Source organism: Lactuca serriola, chromosome 1, assembly GCF_051521515.1.
Source record: "Lactuca serriola cultivar US96UC23 chromosome 1, Lser_US96UC23_V15, whole genome shotgun sequence".
Classification (NCBI taxonomy): Eukaryota; Viridiplantae; Streptophyta; class Magnoliopsida; order Asterales; family Asteraceae; genus Lactuca; species Lactuca serriola.
In genome coordinates this window covers 87655340-87673588 of record NC_136408.1, presented here as the reverse complement: position 1 = coordinate 87673588, position 18249 = coordinate 87655340, and the positions used below count along the sequence as shown (strand labels likewise).

Here is an 18249-nt window from a genome sequence, read left to right as displayed (position 1 = left end):
TTGCCTTGTTGCTTCGTTTTTCTTTAGGCAGTCCTTCAAAATGTGCCCTTTTTCCCCACATCCGTAACATGCTTTGTCATTGTACATACAATCCTTGGAATAGTGACCGGTCCTCCCACACTTAAAGCATTCCACTTCTCCGTCGCATCTTCCAGAGTGCTTCTTCTTGCACTTCTCACACCACTTGGCTTCACTACCATCCCCAGACTTTTTGTCGTCCAGGTCAGACTTTGAGAATCTTCCTTTTTTATTAAACCTCAAAGATTCCTCAAGCTTCCTTTTCTCTCATGCCTCAGCTTGTTCCAGTTCCTTTTCCCTTATATAGGTCTCAACATTCTTAGATGCCCAGATGACTGCTTTTAGAGTCGTTGCTAGCTTCACCGTTGGACTAAAATCCGACGACTGTCCATTAGCAAACTTATTTACCTTGGAAAGCTCGGTAGGAACCATGTAAGAACTAGCTTCACCTTCTCTATGAAATTTGCAGCATACTCACTGACACTCATCTTTCCTATCTTCAAGTTTTGGAATTCATTGTTGATTTCTAGAAGATCGTGTTCAGCGCGGTACTACATCTTCAATTATTCCGGGAAGTTCTCCCAATACATCATTCCTGCTTCCCTTTTTGAAATGGAATCAACCAACAACTTCCACAACCTCAAAACTCTTGTCTTCAGTTGCCTGACCGCTAAGATGGTCTTTTGTCGGTTGCTGCAGTCACAACTTTCAAACACCATTTCCATCTTGGAAATGCAATCTATAACTTCCACTGGGGTTGGGCTCCCAGAAAGACTTAGTGGTTTGGCAACCATGAAGTCTTTGTACTTGCATCCATTCCTTTCAGTTTCCTTATTAGGGTTATTCCTTCCAATCCTTCGAGGTCAGCTTGGCTAACTGTAACACCCCAAAATACGGGCCAAAAATTTCATTTTAAATTAAACACTTTACAAAACATTTGAAAATAAAAAACATTCGATCCTATCATTTCTTAAAACATGTTACGTATCTGAAATCCAAAATATGAAATCAACCATAATGACAGAGTACAAATCCCAGAACAATATCATAGTGCGGAAAACAAGATGTGTGTATGATGTGCCGCTACCGCGCCAACTCCTTCCCCTTCGCCGAAGAGGTACCTGAAACCAAAACTATAAACCGTAAGCACAAAGCTTAGTGAGTTCCCCCATCATACCACATACCATACAATCATATCACATACATACTGCCAGGCATTTCTGGGGTGCCTGACCTACCCGGTACGGTCATTCTGGGGTGTCGACCTACCCGTACGGCCATTCTGGGGTGCCGTCCTACCCGTGTCAAGCCATTCTGGGGCGCTAACTTACCCGCGTCGAGCCATTCTGGGGTGCTGACTACCCATCGGTCCTAACAACCGAACCTCGGGGACTGGTCCCCTCTTACTACCTCTATCGCATATAACATACAAGCCAACATGCAAACATATCCTCACATACTGTCAGACGTATATGGGGTGTCTGACTACCCTTCGGTCCTAACAACCGAACTCTACACATACAACATATCATGCTAGCATATAACATATCAGGTAATAGCAAACCTATATTATATCACAAAGACAATCACCTAACATACGAACCCTACTGGTGGGCCGGCATTGTGGCCGTAGACCCATCGCTACTGGAAGGTAACTCACCTCGAAGTAGCTGCTGATCTGCGCGAGAACTGTCTGTCTGCTGCTACTGCTCCGGAAATCCTCCGGCTGCAATTCTCACGAAACACTCAATCAAACACTGCTAACCGCCCTTAGGGTAAAACGACCATTTTACCCCTAACCAAGTCAAAAGTCAAAGTCAAAGTCAACTTCCAGTTGACCCGACTCGCCGAGTTGGATCGCTAACTCGTCGAGTCCCTATCCAGTCGATTAACCTCACTCCCGACCCTACTCGTCGGGTTAGGCATGACTCGACGAGTTCTCCTTCCATACAGATATCCAATAGTCCTTCATTCGACTCGTCGAATTGTATGAACAACTCGTCGAGTCCATCTTGATCCGATGAACACTCTGTTCTGTGACTCGCCGAGTTGTATGAACAACTTGTCGAGTCTGTTCTTGAGGAAAGAAGGTTGCCTTGGACTCGCCGAGTCCCTCCATTACTGAGTCTGGCTTCCGATTCACTGAGTCCACTTATAACTCACTGATCCCACCCAGCATAACTCAAAAGGGGAAAAATCGGGGACTCGCGACTCGACTTGCCGAGTCCGAAGAACGACTCGCCGAGTCGCATGCATGCAATTACTATATACTCGATTCTACTTGAATCCAGTGCATTCCATTCATGGATCTGGTTTTTTAGGGCTTGAGTATCACGTAAAGTTTCCAATTTTACATGTAAATAAACACCAATGAAGGTTTTAGGGCTCAAAATGCACTAAAAGAGTAGATCTAGGGCTTCCATGCAATATGTCTCCATAAAGGCAGTAGATCCGAGCTCCTAGAGCCCAATCATGCCTAGATCTGAAGTCCCTTAACACTATAAGCTCATTACTCAAAGATCAAGACTAGAAGAGGCCTTAAAATGACTATCATAAGCTCTTAATGAGATAATAATGAAGGAACAGAGAGGGTTTCGAGTCTAATACCTCTAGAAGCTCTGAAACGGCACAAATATTCTAGATCTTCTTCCTCTCCTCTTGATCTACCTTCTTCTTCTCTCCAAAACTTCAAGGAATTGCACCAAAATCACTCAAATTACTAAAAGAAGGGTTAGGGCTTTGAGAGGGGGTGTTCTGGACGCAATGGGGGCCGTTATGAGGCACAAAACGATGTTTAAATAGTGTGCAACCCTTTGAAATTAGGGTTTCTTCCAGACTGGCCGACTCGCCGAGTCTAGGATATGGACTCGTCGAGTTGCCAACTTAAACGTGCTCGATATCCCGATCCTACTCGGCGAGTCGGGCCTAGAACTTGCCGAGTTCCACCTAAAAATGCAAAAATACTTAGTTTAAATTACATACCAGGAACTAGGTGCTACACTAACACTCCAACTATAATTTCCTTCTCTGATTGCTCCTCATTAAGCTCAGGTTGCACCACCGATGTAGTGGGTTAGCCCCCAATATCACACTAGTTGTCTCATCTCTTCTCTTTGTCCTGACATCATGGCTCGCATCATTACTTAGACTCTTGTTGCTGTAAGAGGTTCAACTACTAGCACTACTTCAGGTGCATGCTCGATTATACATGGCTCATGACGATGGTTTATGTTATCGTTTCCTAATCCACTTCATGTTCTCACTATTACAATCTGTACACCGAAGCAACCGTTCAGTGTACCTAGACGAGAATATAGATAGGAGAGGTTTTAGACGCATAATCCTCCATATTACTTTGAAAAGTTACATGCCAGTTCTAATATCGTAATTAAACATTTAGAAACCTGAACACATAAAATTTCCCAATTCAAGGTCGACAACAGACCATAAACCTAATGATAGCAATTTAGATAGGCAACCTAAGGCATCTTAAGGCCTCTTATAGATATAGTGTAACACCCCAAGATTTAGGTATATTCCTTTCATCCTTGTTCTTTATTGTTTGGTCATGTTTAGTCCTTGAGTGGAGGGTTTGTAGAAAGTGAGTACGCTGGGCGTACCAGAGGGGTACGATGCGCGTACTCACGCGCTTAATTTGGACGCGGGATCTCCAAGGTATGCTGGGCGTACCTAGAGTTACGTCGGGCGTACCCGGCCCAGGTGCAAAAACCCTAATCCTCCTTGTGCATTATTTAAAGGGTGTTATGGTTCATTCCTTAGCCTCCATATCAGTGAGTGAAACCCTAAAAGAGAGCCCCATCGTTCTTAGTGTGTGAGAGTGTTGATTTGAGCTTGTTGGTGCTTTAGTGGCTTAGTGAACAAGAAGGAAGGGAGTTCTTGGAGGCTAAAGCTTGAGGTGCCATTTTGGATCTAAGATGGTCTTTTACCCTTTTGAGAGTGTCATAAGAGGACATAGTCTAGCCTTTGAGAATTTTACTAAGGGTATTTATTTCATATGATTAGGCGGAGGCTAGGCCAGCGTTTACCGAGTCAGAGATTTACCGAGATACCCGAGGTGAGTCTTCTCACTATACTTTACCTAGAGTGGTAACAGAGTTATGTGACAGAGTTATTATATGTGATGTGTGGCACCACATTATTTCTAAGTGATTTATAATGTGTGTATATTAGAGATAGGACCAGAAGGTCCACAAAGCTAGGACCAGAGGGTCCGCAGAGTTAGGGCCCATAGAGTTATAGCCTTGAGTGGCTAATATGTCCTATATGTGGTGTTTTTTGTATTATGTGTCAGTATATTTGTATCCTATTTATATGTTGAGATTTATTGTGATATGTGATATGCATGATATAGAGTTAGGACCCTTGGTTCCATAGAGTTAGGGCCAGAGGGCCCGCAGAGAGCTGGGTCTGGAGGGTCCCACTGAGACACACTGACCGGAGGGTCAACAGAGTTATAGCCTCGAGTGGCTAATCTGTGTTAGTGGTATTTTGGGGAACTCACTAAGCTTCGTGCTTACAGTGTTTTGTGTTATGTGTTTCAGGTTATCACAGTATCACGGGACGGCACCGGCTCGATTGTACACACCAGAGGAAGAATTTATTTTGAGGATCCTGGTTTATTATTTGATTGGACAAAAGAGTCATGTATTATAAATTAAACAAAAATGGAGATTTTTGTGAAAAGTGTTAAAGAGATAAACCATTTTAAATACAAAATTTGTTTTCAAAATTTCGGTGTTACAAGTTGGTATCAGAGCCTTGGTTTGAGGGATTCGGATGCGCCTTCGGGTAAATCTGGACTCCAACTGAGGAAGTAAGAAAAGTTTTCAGAGAAATAATTTTCTAAAGCGAATAAGAGTTCAAAGAGAAAGCAAGAAAGAGTAGTGTGTACAATCAACTAGAGCCCGAACGGTGATTTCCCAAAATACCCTTACTTTTGTGTTATGAGATATTTATGATGCACTTTATGAGATATTATTGCATGCTAGAGACAGGCTAGGTATTCCATATCTTAGGACTAGAGTGGCCTGATTTGTGATGCCTTAGCCTAGGAGTTGCTGTTATATGTGATGTGCTTTTGAGTATGTGATGAGTGAGAATATTCAGTTGGAATCCTTTTAGGGGATTTGAGTAGAGGAGTAATCTAAGGGATATGCCTAGATGAGTACCGTGGTGCTTATTGAAAGAATAGTCCGAACCCGCGAGGGGTAGAGTTGCAGAGTTCGGTGGTACTTTCGAGGATGAGTAGAGCAAGCAGAGTTATCACCCAGAGTGAGTCATATATATTCTTCGATGCTCGAATGCTGCTTGCTTCGTGCTTTGTGGAACTCTCGATGATGGGAGTCAGCTACCAAGCGAATATGACGATATTCAGGAGGTAGATGGCTGGCATCATTAGGATCTCTTCAGCAGCTGATGGCAGAGAAGTGTGGGAATCTAGGAAGAGCCTAGGGAGTAACCTTAGCTAGATGAGTGCGCTGGCAGAGTAGAGAATTTCGCTGGGGAGCGAGCGCGCGACAGAATTAGTGAACTAGAAGGTCGAGCAGCTACTTAGGAGCTCCGGGATAGTCCGTGTGGAAAGTATGGGTAGATTTGGCAGGTAGTATGGGCTCGTACTACTGAAAGCAGAGGACCCATACTTGATACAGGGAGTATTCTTAAGGTTCTAATGAGCAGATTGAGGAGTGATGTTATGGTTCAAGTACCATACATCGGAGCATATTGAGGAGTGATGTTATGGTTCGAGTACCATACATCGGAGCAGATTGAGGAGTGATGTTATGGTTCGAGTACCATACATCGGAGCAGACTGAGGAGTGATGTTATGGTTCGAGTACCATACATCGGAGCAGATTGATGAGTGATGTTATGGTTCGAGTACTATACATCGGAGCAAATTGAGGAGTGATGTTATGGTTCGAGTACCATACATCAGAGCGGATAGAAGAGCAATGTTATGGTTCGGGTACCATACATCGGAACAGATGGAGGAGTGACGCTGTGGTTCGGGTACCATACACCGGAGCATATTGAGAAGAGATGTCATGGGATGAGTACCATGGTTCGTAGTGAATGATACTTGTGGTTCTCCGGTTATCCGGTCACGATTGATGAGGTAGAGATTGGATGTTATGGGTTTTAGGCTTGTGGGCCATGATTGAGTTCGAAGAGGCGTCCCTTGAGAGGGAGGTCGAGAGCCTTTCAGAAAATTTTGGTAAGGAGTCAGAGGGAGGGGAGAATTTCGGTCTGAGTTGAGCGATCAGTCGCTAGAGGAGATGTCACCTTCTATGACCTGGGTGGTACAATTTATGTCCGTGTGCGGAACATGAGAGGTATTATGTTTAAGTTATGGGTTTGGGGGTAAACCCTGCAGGTTGTCATTGATGATGGTTGTCCATCAGAGTATCAGGTAGCATGTGTGCCGCGAGATAGTGATTTACCATGAGCAGATAGTCCGTTGGGACTGAGATAGTCGAGGACCACGTTGCACCTATTTGAGTATAGTAGGGCGTATTGTAGAGGTATCAGTGGGGAGTCCAGTCGAGTTAATCAGTGCAATGGTTTTTCTATCTATGTTGGGTATTGAAGATAGGAGTGGGTCCTTGTTCTTGGGATGATCCATGTGTTGGAACGTAGGTTGATGAGTCGAGGTGGGGGAGTACGATGATTTCGTGGTCCAGTCTATGAGTCAGTGATGTTATTGGACAGTTGAGTTGTTTGGAATTGGATTGGTACGAGACTTGGAACGACTAGAGGCAGTCGTGACGAGAAGTTCTTGAGGAATTCGTCTGAGGTTCAGAGTTATGAGATCGATTGATTTCCTTAAAGGGGATTATCGGGCGTTGTGTATCACTTTCCAGGGGCAGGTGCGTTATTGCTGGTGAAAATAGTTTGTGAGGTTGTTGATATGTCAGATAATGATGGTTTGAACCCTAAGTGGGGGAGAACCGGGTGTTTTTTTGAGAGAACCAGAGATTTGTGCAAGAGCGGTTAGGGGTTGGATACAGAAACCTGCGACTTGAATTCATGAGATCAGGGTCATTGGTGATCAAAGAAAGGTGCAGGGCGAGATAATGCATGTGGTATATGTCTGAGAGAAGAATGAGTGTTTCCACTGCGGGTGGTCAATGGTCAGGAATCTGGTGGTGGTCAGAGTCGTTTCAAGTGGAAGACTCGTAATGATGGTATGGGCAGTTGAGAACTTCTGGGTTGAAATATGGGTAGAAGATTGTCAAGTAGCCAACTCCCGGGCTGGGATGTGTATTTTGCTTGGATTTTGAGCAGTAGTGGAAAGGGTTTCGGAGGATCATCAGTGTGTTCTGAAGAGTTAGCGCCTTCCTTGTATTCCAATTGAGTGTTTGGATGCACTGAAGTTGCGCATTGAGTGAAAGAGGAAATGTATTGTTGTATGTGTATGGTGCTAGGAGTAAGGGAATCAGTGGTAGAGGCAGGACATTGTGATACTCTGTTAGGGTGTTCCGTGGTTTCCGCGTATAGCGTCCCGAATTCAGAGTTATTTAGAGTCTTGGGTTTAAGATAACTAGTGATGTATCATGTATCCACGATTCCAGTGGGAGCCCTTCGTATATTGTCATCAAAAGGGATTATTTAAGGAAGTGGATCTCCGCAGAGGTAGGTTCTGTGTTATGGCGGTTGCCGCCAGAGACTGTAATGCATATCGGGGCAAGTGTGTGTGTAACTATCTATGATAGTCTTCGGTGCATGAGTTAGTGAACATAGTGTGGCGTTGTAATGAGAATGAGAGTATAGTGTGATGCTATGGGGAGCCGTAGTATTCGTCAGTCAGAGGGTGTTGTGATGCTACGGGGAGCCGTAGTACTCACAAGTCAGAGGGTGTTGTGATGCTACGGGGAGCCGTAGTATTCGCCAGTCAGAGGGTGTTGTGATGCTACGGGGAGCCGTAGTACTCACAAGTCAGAGGGAGGGAGTCGTGGTACTACGGGGAGCCATAGTACTCACTAGTTAGTTGGCGTTGTGATACTACGGGGAGCCGTAGTACTCACTAGTCAGAGGCTGTCGTAATGATGCGGGAAGCCATAGTACCCACTAGACGGCAAGAGAGTGTGATGATGGAGTGCTCTCCAATAGGTGCATGATGCAGAAGAGTTTTAGGCTTGAGTAGCCCTAGTGTCGAGTTTTTGGAGCCTAGTGGTTAAACCGGGGCGGGACTGGGGTCTCCGTCTCTGTCAGGAGGGTCAGCGAGGCGCGCGGGAGAATAGGCGCAGCAGACGGCAGAGGTTGGAGCTGAGTCGATCTTCGATTGGATTGTATTTTTATGAGGAAAAGGGAATTTTGTGACTTGCGTGTCACTGGGCCGTGATAGTGTTCATGGGAAGGAAGTTAGTGATATATTTTGGATCATGTTATGTGTGACCATTGGGGGTTCAGCTGTGGGGCCAAAAGCTGACCTGGTGCTCGGTATCGAAGATGAATATGAGTAATGAGCTAGAGTTTACCATGGTGATGTCTGTGGACACTTCAGAGCAAGCGAACGATTCAGACGCTTGAGGGTATGTTTCGGGCATGTGTATTAGATTTCAGGGGGAAATTGTGGCCCGTATTTGCCCTTGACAGAGTTTCCTAAAACAACAACCATCATTAGTGCATCAGTATGCCACCCTTTGAGTTGTTGTAGGGAAGGGAGTAGCGGACCCCATTTGCTGGGGAGAGGTAGAGCAACGTGTGATGGGAAGTACAGAGATCGTGCTTCAGACGTCAGAGCAGATACAACAGGTCAGGCAGAGGTTGTTGACTGCTCAGAGTCACCAGGAGAGTTATGCGGACATGCGCCGGTCCGAGCTCTAATTTCAGGTCGGTGATTTGGTGTTCCTGAAGGTATCTCTTTGGAAAGGAGTGATTTGATTCAGGAAGAGGGGCAAGCTGGGACCCCGGTTTATTAGACCGTTTAGAGTGATCGCAAGGGTGGGCAGGGTAGCGTATCGCTTGGAGCTACCTGCAGAGTTGGGTCAGATTCATGAAACCTTTCACGTGTCGCAGTTGCGGAAGTGTATAGCCGATGAGTCAGCAGTGGTGCCATTGGGGGATATTCAGGTGGATGCGAGCCTGAATTATGCTGAGAGACCGGTGGCGATCAGAGATCGGAAGATCAAGGTTTTGAGGAACAAGTAGGTACCTTTGGTTTTGGTTCAGTAGCAACATCGAAAGGGGTCTGAGATGACTTGTGAGTTAGAGTCGGAGATGCGAGGGAAGCATCCAGAGTTGTTCAAGGAATGAGACTTCGGGGGCGAAGTCTAGTTCTAGTGGGGGATAATTGTAACACCCCGAGATTCAGGTGTATTCCTTTCATCCTTTTTCTTTATTGTTTGGGCATGTTTAGTCCTTGAGTGGAGGGTTTGTAGCAAGTGAGTACGTTGGGCGTACCAGAGGGGTACGCTGCGCGTACTCACGTGCTTAATTTGGACGCGGGGTCGCCAAGATACGCTAGGCGTACCTAGAGTTACGCCGGGCGTACCCGGCCCAGGTGCAAAAACCCTAATCCTCCTTGTGCACTATTTAAAGGGTGTTATGGCTCATTCCTTAGCCCCCATATCAGTGAGTGAAACCCTAAAAGAGAGCCCCATCGTTCTGAGTGTGTGAGAGTGTTGATTTGAGCTTGTTGGTGCTTTAGTGGCTTAGTGAAGAAGAAGGAAGGGAGTTCTTGGAGGCTAAAGCTTGAGGTGCCATTTTGGATCTAAGATCTGCAGAGGAAAGGGCTACACTTGGAGGTATAAAGTTCAAAACTTTCCTCTTCTTTTGGTTGTTGTTGTATGTGTCCTTTTTAGGGCTAAAAACCCCAAAGGTGGAGACTTTATGAGTGTAAAGTGCTCCATGGTCCGAGATTTGTCCCTTTTCAGTGTTACTAGTGATTTAGAGCCATAAAGTTCCCATCTTGGATGTTACTTTGGAGTCATGCATGTGTTTTAAGCCTTCTAGAGTTGAAGGATGGATCATTTTGGGAGATAGTGACTTGTTCAGCCATGCAAAGGCTTAAAGTCATCAACTTTATGGATTAAGGGGCTTAGATGGGGTCAGATCTAAAATATGGGCGTAGGTCTTAACTGTTTAAGACCTCAAGAGCAAAAGGGCTGAAGCAGGGGAGTATGTCGGGCGTAATCCCTAGTACGCGCCACGTACTGGGTGGCGTTCCCCGTTTCTGAGATGCAGCCGGGTACGCTCAGCGTACACATCTGGTACGCTCAGCGTACACATCTGGTACGCGCAGCGTAACCCGGGAAGTTGACTTTTGGTTGACTTTTAGGGTATGGTCTATTGTGGGGCCTTTTGAGTTATGAGAGGGGCAAAATGGTTTTTTACCCTTTTGAGAGTGTCATAAGCGGACATAGTCTAGCCTTTGAGAATTTTATTAAGGGTATTTATTTCATATGATTAGGCGGAGGCTAGGCCAGCGTTTACCGAGTCAGAGATTTACCGAGATACCCGAGGTGAGTCTTCTCACTATACTTTACCTAGAGTGGTAACAGAGTTATGTGACAGAGTTATTGTATGTGATGTGTGGCACCGCATTATTTCTATGTGATTTATGTTGTGTGTATATCAGAGATAGGACCAGAAGGTCCACAGAGCTAGGACCAGAAGGTCCGCAGAGTTAGGGCCCAAGGGCCCATAGAGTTATAGCCTCGAGTGGCTAATATGTGCTATATGTGGTGTTTTTCGTATTATGTGCCAGTATATTTGTATGCTATTTATATGTTGAGATTTATTGTGATATGTGATATGCATGATATAGAGTTAGGACCCTTGGGTCCGAAGATTTAGGGCCAGAGGGCCCACAGAGAGCTGGGACTGGAGGGTCTCACTGAGACACACTGACCGGAGGGTCAACAGAGTTATAGCCTCGAGTGGCTAATCTGTGTTAGTGGTATTTTGGGGAACTCACTAAGCTTCGTGCTTACAGTGTTTTGTGTTATGTGTTTCAGGTTATCACAGTATCACGGGACGGCACCGGCTCGATTGTACACACCAGAGGAAACATTTATTTTGAGGATCCTGGTTTATTATTTGATTGGACAAAAGAGTCATGTATTGTAAATTAAACAAAAATGAAGATTTTTGTGAAAAGTGTTATAGAGATAAACGATTTTAAATGAAAAAATTGCTTTGAAAATTGCGGTGTTACATATAGCATGCATAAGTCATTTAGCAAATAAAGCAAATTATGCATCTTATCCTAAAGTGAACTAGTGCTTATTTAAATTCATGTGTATTACCTATAGTTATAATAGACACTCATCCTACAATCATCACTTAGCATTCTATGTTTAAGTCTAGAAATCCTCTAAAATTCATAGTTCGCTTAAACTAATGTTCTTATATTAACTGTGACATCCCTAAATTTATGGCAACTCTAAAACTTTTTATTTATGCTTAATTTATGGCAAGAACATTTCGGTATAATAGCTTTTGTAACATCCAAATTTTCATTTTTAAATTCATATAAAAAACATTGTTCATAAAAGACAAAATTGCAAGAATGGTCCGTGTGGTATGTCAAAACTATCAACTTTGGTCCAAAATGGGTTTGGCTCACAATGATGGTCCAATAGTTTCGTTTTGTTGCGAGTTTAGTCCAAAATTTTTAAAACTTTTTATAATGACAAATTTGCTCTTGGTATTTTCCCTTTTTCAATTTTTTTATTACAGAAATCAAAAAAAGAAAAAGAAAAAGAAAGTCTCTCTCTCTCTCTCTCCCCCTCCCTCTTTCTCTCTCTCTACACAAAACACATCTTATTAGTTCTGAGAAGAGGGTTCCGGTAGAGAGGGCGAATGAGGCTTCTCGCAAAGATGCTTCTGGTGAAGATGCTTCCGGCGAAGGTGCTTCCGATGAAGAGGGTTCTGTCAACCGAGGCTTCTGGAGGATTATCTTCATCGCTGCTATCCTTCTTCCAAAACGCCGATGGTTGCGAGGGTTTTCAAATCTGGTTCATCGTTGTTTTATCGTGGCGGCAGGATTAGGGTTTCGTTGGTTCATGCTTCTTTTCCTCCGACTGATACAATGGTGGCTAGATTAGGGTTTAGGGTAGCAGTTATATCAGGGCTCTTATACCCAAATTTTTGTGAAGCCTGAAGTGTAATTGCCACCGTCACCTCTATACAGGCGACGATTCCGTGTATGTGGTGTCTTTGGCTCCAACGACGTTTCAGGCGACGTTGAAGCCAAAACAGAAACAAGAAGGGTTTTTTGGAGGTACAACTCTACTGAAACAAGATCAGGTGCAACTCCGCTTGTAATCATCTCATCTATTCCACACTCCAACTAATTGTTCTTGTTACAAATTTGATTGTTCTTGTGGGTTTAAAAATCTGGTTGTTCTTAATTTTGAAGTTGCAGATCAGGAAAAAAATATGTTTGAATTCATCATACGGTGGTGGTAGTTCTTGAGTTTCATTTTGAAATTAAAGATGCAGATTTATATGATGGTGGTGGAAAAAATATGTTTGAATTCATTGGATGGTGTTAGTGGTGATCGCCGGTCACGATGGCAATGGCTATTATTGATGACCAACAATGGTGGTAGCGGTAGTGCTCGTGACTGGCGATGGTGGTGATAACATAATCAATAGTTGTATGCTAGAGAGGGTGGATGGGTGAGGTAAGGATAGGAGTAGTATTACTTTTGTTTAATTATGTAAATTGTAAAATGTATTTATATAAAAAAAATGAAAAAAAAACAAAAAGTAAGGGCAAAAACGTCATTATAAAAAAGTTTAAATTGACATGGACCAAATCCACAACAAAAATGAAAAGTTTGGACCAAATTCGCAACAAAATGAAAAGTTTGGACCACTAATGCAAGTCCAAACCTTTTTGGACCAAACTTGCAAGTTTTAACATAACACAAGGACCATTCTTGCAATTTTGTCTTGATAAAAACCATTTCAAGAAAACCATAAATGTCAATACAGATCATCACCGAAATATAAGAGTCTCAAAATATATGGAATCATAAACTGCGGGCGAATATGTACAATCAAGTCTTCGCCATCTCGCGATCCTCAGGAGTACCTGAAACACATTTAATCAACAACTGTATGCACGGAACTTAGTGAACTCCCAAAATAGCACATACATCACAACACAAAATAAACAGCTATGGATTATCAACAACTCTGAAGACTACTCAAAGTCGCAGTGGACAAACAACACGCCATGTGGGTTATCAGCAACCCTAGAGACTACCCAAAGTCTTGACACACAGAATAACACACATCAAAGTAATAGCAAATAGACCCAAATGGTCATCACATATATAAATATATTCTACCACACATGTAACAATAATAAGGAGACTCACCTCGCACAGTCATATAACTCACACTCGAACTGCCGAAACTAGACTCCGCCTAATAGATGCATCAATTAACCTTAATTAATAATTAAGGTAATTTCCATACTCCACTAATCCCAAGACAAGTCTAATCCACATTTAGAGCAAAAGACCGTTTCCCCCCCCCCCCCCTTCTCTTAAAACCCTCATAGTCCACCTAAGTCATAATAAGCCCAAAAGTCAAAGAAAGTCAAAACGCGCGACATACTCATCTCTACGTTGGGCATAGAGCACTTGGCTGGGAAAGATCGAGCTCACAACTGGATACACTGGGTGTAGCCAGGATTACATTATGCTCGACGTACGCGGCCGACCCCAAAACTCTAATTTTTTAAGATCTTAATCATTAAGACACTTACTTTAGTTTTAGATATGACCCTAAAAGACGTCCTAATCCATAAAGTCTTTGACTTTATGCCTTTGCAAGGCTAAAGAGAGCTTAATCCCAAAACTCTAACTTCTAACATCACCAAAAGCTCCATAACACATGCATGGAAGAAAGGAAATGACCAAGCTAACATTTTTATGACTCTAAGCAGTCTAAAACGTCAGGAAGGACAACTCATATGCTCTAGTATTCCATACTCACAAATATCAAGCTTTTGGTACAAAAAGAACACAAATCCAAGCCTAAACAAGATATAGCAAAATAAGCTCCAAGGTATGAACTTTATACCCTTAAAAGAGGGACAAAGAGATTTAGATTATGGATCCAAAATCTTGAATGCACCACCACTTTTTGAATGATCTTCCTTTACTACCAAGACACTCAAGGACCACTCTCAAGCTCCAAATCTCATTGACAAGGGCTTGGGTTTCGATTTTAGGGTTTATAGAAATGGAGGTTGATTATAAGGAGGTCCAAGGAGGATTAAGATGTTTAAATAGGGGACACAACCCTAAAAATTTAGTGTTAAAGAGTTGCACGAGTACGCCCATCATATTCACACGTACGCCCATCGTACTCCAATTTTGATGCGTCACAAGTCGATGACTTATGCCCAACATACAACCTTGTATGCCCAGTGTAAGGGCCTTAATTGCAAATAATTTAAAATGCTAAGGGTTGAAATGGAATTACCTGGCAACGGGCGTTACAACTTTTCTGAGATCCAACAACTAAGCCAACGTGACCATTGTAGACACCTCTCTTGTAAGAAGATTAATCAGTATTTTGAGTTAGAATTACCGATAAATCTTATTTATATGTTCATAATAATGACTTATGACTATAAATAAAAGTTACACTGAAATCAAAAGAGTGTAGTTTAACTTAGAGAGGTTTTAGCAAAAACTCGAGAAAATGCGCGAACATAACTCCGAAACCGAAAGTGCTATTTTGTTGGGCTTCTAGCTACTTTAGAGCCTAGTTAAAATACTCAAGAAACCTAGAAAAATCAGACCTAAGAAAGCAGAGAGGTTTTGAGAGAGTTATGAAAAAAAATGTTGAGGACTTGTCTCTACAAGCTCTCTGTCACTACTTAGGTTGTGTTTGGCGCGTCACAGCTAGTTAATAAGCTAACTTAATTTTCGAGCTTTTTTAAGTTGTTATGTTTGGCAAACCAAAAAGTAGTTTATAAGCTAGTTTTTAAAAAGCTACTTAGAGTAGTTTTTTAGAAGTTTTTTTTTTTAATTTTCCAAATATACCCCTTAATTAATTATAGAAACATCTTTTTTTTAAATACCCTTTTATGTCATTTTATATCTTTTAGCTAGTTTTACCAAACGTCATTTTTTATCAGCTAGCTTTTCAGCTGTCAGCTAGTTTTTTATTTAACAACTAGTTTTTCAGCTAGTACGCCAAACATAGTCGTAGCCTTCCCTTGGGACTGATTATCCAAACCTTTTCCTAAGCCTATCAAAAGGGTCGGCTCTGGCACTACCTGTCATTGACTTAACTCTACAAGCTCATTGTCACTACTTATCCCCCAAACCAACCCGATCTAACTCGAACCATGGTTGTCAAAATCGCAATCCTAATCGTAGGATCATACGATCCTAGATATGAAAAACGATTCAGATCGTAAAAGGATCGTATTTAAGGTAGGATCGTAAGATCGAGATCCGATCCTACCTTCCTTGATTTTTTTATTATTATTTTTTTTTTTTGCAAATGAATTTTTTTTTACCATTTTATATCTTTTACCCTTTAGCAATTTACCATTTATCATTTTGTATTGTGGCTTATGACTAATATTTTGAAGTTTTTATAACTTTTGAACGAAAAATTGAATGTTTAAAATATTTTTCATGATTGAAAATTATAAATTAAAATTATATTTAATTTTGTGGGATCTTAGGATCCCGATCCCGATCTTGTAAACCCAAAAACGATCCTAGGTAGAATCCCGATCTTGACAACCTTGGTATGAACAACTTACTGAGCAAAACCGAAAAGAGACTTGTGTTACTCTGTCAATACTTACAAAATAAAATTATATAAACCGAAGATGAATAGAAATCGAAGACTCCTACCTCATAAAAATCAAGTATTTTTGGAATACAAAACTATAAGTAAATGAATAAACTAACTTTTCTATAAATATTTACAAGGAATGGTCCACAAAACCTTCATACTATACCCTTCCACAAACTTGATATTTCTTGAATGCTCTCAGTCCTTTTGGAATCCTCTAGAATCTCATATCAACCTTTGTCTATGATGACGATACACATCTTAATACCTTTTATTTCGTTAGTTATCACTATAGTTGCTTGTTATGTAACAACTTATAGTATGATTGTTTTTAAGATCTCATTACTATTACTTATCTCCAAATCTCAAAAAGAAATTTGTGATATAATCAAACCCCCATACAAGTTTTTTTAAGCTATCATTAACTTGGTGCAACATTTTATTATATCTGTTACATCCATGTGTCTCCAAACTACAACACATAATACAAACACGTTTTTTAGACTCACTTGAATACCTATAATGCTCAAGTCTTATTCACTTTACTCAAAGTCAACATGGTTAAAGAATACAAATTTCATTTTCTCAAACTCAATTAGATTGTAAACTATACAATCATTACCAAGGGCATTTAGGTCAAAAAAAAAAGGATTACCTCCATAGCAGAAGAATTAATTAACCTGCATATTCACCTGCTTGATAAGTTGTTTCTAAACATTCTTTAGCCCTATGAACTTTTGACTGTAGATAAAAACTCCCATTCTTGGCGTTCCTTTCAAATAAATTGTCATATTTCTGTACACAATATAGAAAAATTGGTAAATATTTTTATAATTTTAATTAAATAGTCAAAAAGTTTAAATACTACTAACTTGTGCGATTTCTTCCCATGATGATTGTTCATTGACACCAAGAATTTGTCTGGCTTCTTGTTCAGTCATAGCTTTGCTTCCTTTACGCACAACATTTTGTAATGTGTCTTGAGCAACACCTGATTTTGATGCATCTGAAATTCAACAAAATCAATAAATAAATGTTATTTCAGTATGTTAAAAGACAATTCAGGACTTATTTTTTGAGAAATAAGACATACGCTTAAAAAACGATATATTTAAGGATTCAGGGGTTTATGAAAAATATCAGATAGATAAGGATATATGTTTTAATTGTTAGATGAAAAGGTTTGTGCATTAGATAAGGGTTGTGAAGATAGGTTTTATATTTTATAAAGGTGAGTTGAAAGCTTATATGAAAAAAAATAAAAAAATAAAACTTACTTTGGAGGGCTTGTCTATATGCTTGAACAAGAGCCCTAGCCATTATTCCAGAACCCATTACAATCAAATTTGCAAGAATCTTGGAAGCCTGCAAAAAACAAGTTCATGATAATCTTTAAAACTTTTTAAAGTTCATATTTTTTTCCCTTAAGAATCAATTTCATGATTGTTTCAAGTTCAAGTTTTTAGGTCTCTATATAAAGTCAAATTCATTGAAGCAACTGCATCATCTAAACAAAACACAAAGCATTGATTTTCATAACTGAAATTGAAACCTCTCTCAGATTATAATCTGCAGAAAATCAACTTAAGAGGCTACATCATGATTCAAGAGAATGCTTGTGTTTTCTGTTTTATCATGACAACAAACACAATCGAGCCAAAATCATGGCACAAACATTTCCTTTATCCATGCATTTGAAAAGAGATATTACAGAATTCGCAGCTGATAAAATAACCCTTACATAAAACTTGGATTAATGTTTAATTATTTATGTATGAATTCAAACCAAAAACGCAAAACAGCTCAATAGTTTCGTCATTTCCTAAATATGATTTACGACTAATTTCCTCTTTCGTGTATTCGGAAATCTAATAATATCAATTATCAAAAACCTCACATCCATGATCGTTCAAAACCCAACTATAATTCGATTGTACGAATAGAAACAACAAGTAAATTGACATATAGAAATCCAGAAAACATACCATAGATTCGGTTTAAAAAATCCAATCAACGTTACGCAAAATTTAATGTCGTAGAATTTGGTCTGAAGATAATTCTATCTGAAGATAATTCTAGGGTTTTGTTTGTGAACACAGGGGAAGGTTGGTGATATCAAAAAAATATTCAAAAATCTCTCATTATATATATTATGTTTGTGAACACAGGGGAAGGTTGGTGATATCAAAAAAATATTCAAAAATCTCTCATTATATATATTAATTCCTGAAAGGGTCGGTGAATGTTTTGAAATTTCGAATTTTGCCACGGATTTCTGCAAACTTAAGAAAATTGCCCCGCCATATTTTTTCACTTTTTTTATACTTTTTGATTTTGGCCACACATTTTTCTCGGTTTAACATAATCGTTGCTCACTTTTTTTAATTTTACATTTACCTCTCTTCACATCTTCTTTACACTCTTCTT

General features: G+C 40.7%; 1 protein-coding gene across 5 annotated transcripts; it reads right to left on the bottom strand.

Moving 5' to 3' along the window:
* Positions 1-1003: 1003 nt before the first annotated feature.
* Positions 1004-17963, bottom strand: TXR1 (Protein Transporter, Pam16). 5 transcript variants are annotated; one of them, XR_013703356.1, is made up of 6 exons: positions 17808-17962; positions 17100-17187; positions 16695-16828; positions 16478-16617; positions 14488-14556; positions 12758-13084 (listed from the first exon to the last, which is right to left on the bottom strand). XR_013703356.1 is itself a non-coding variant. In XM_079032652.1 (5 exons), exons 1-4 carry the CDS (start codon positions 17808-17810, stop codon positions 16498-16500), a joined length of 345 nt encoding a protein of 114 aa, XP_078888778.1. In that variant the 5' UTR covers positions 17811-17962; the 3' UTR covers positions 1004-1139; positions 16478-16497. The 5 variants fall into 5 exon arrangements, 4 of the variants coding, with proteins under 4 accessions (XP_078888778.1, XP_078888766.1, XP_078888776.1 ...); XM_079032652.1 differs by lacking the exons at positions 12758-13084; positions 14488-14556 and adding an exon at positions 1004-1139; XM_079032640.1 differs by lacking the exon at positions 14488-14556 and having other exon boundaries at positions 16515-16617; positions 17808-17963.
* Positions 17964-18249: the final 286 nt, after the last annotated feature.

Excerpts from the sequence above, each read along its gene's own strand:
- TXR1 (XM_079032640.1), bottom strand. Across the intron at positions 16,829-17,099 it reads ATATAGACAAGCCCTCCAAA|ATGCATCAAAATCAGGTGTT; the intron begins GTAAGTTTTATT and ends GTTGAATTTCAG. Across the intron at positions 16,618-16,694 it reads CATGGGAAGAAATCGCACAA|AAATATGACAATTTATTTGA; the intron begins GTTAGTAGTATT and ends TATTGTGTACAG.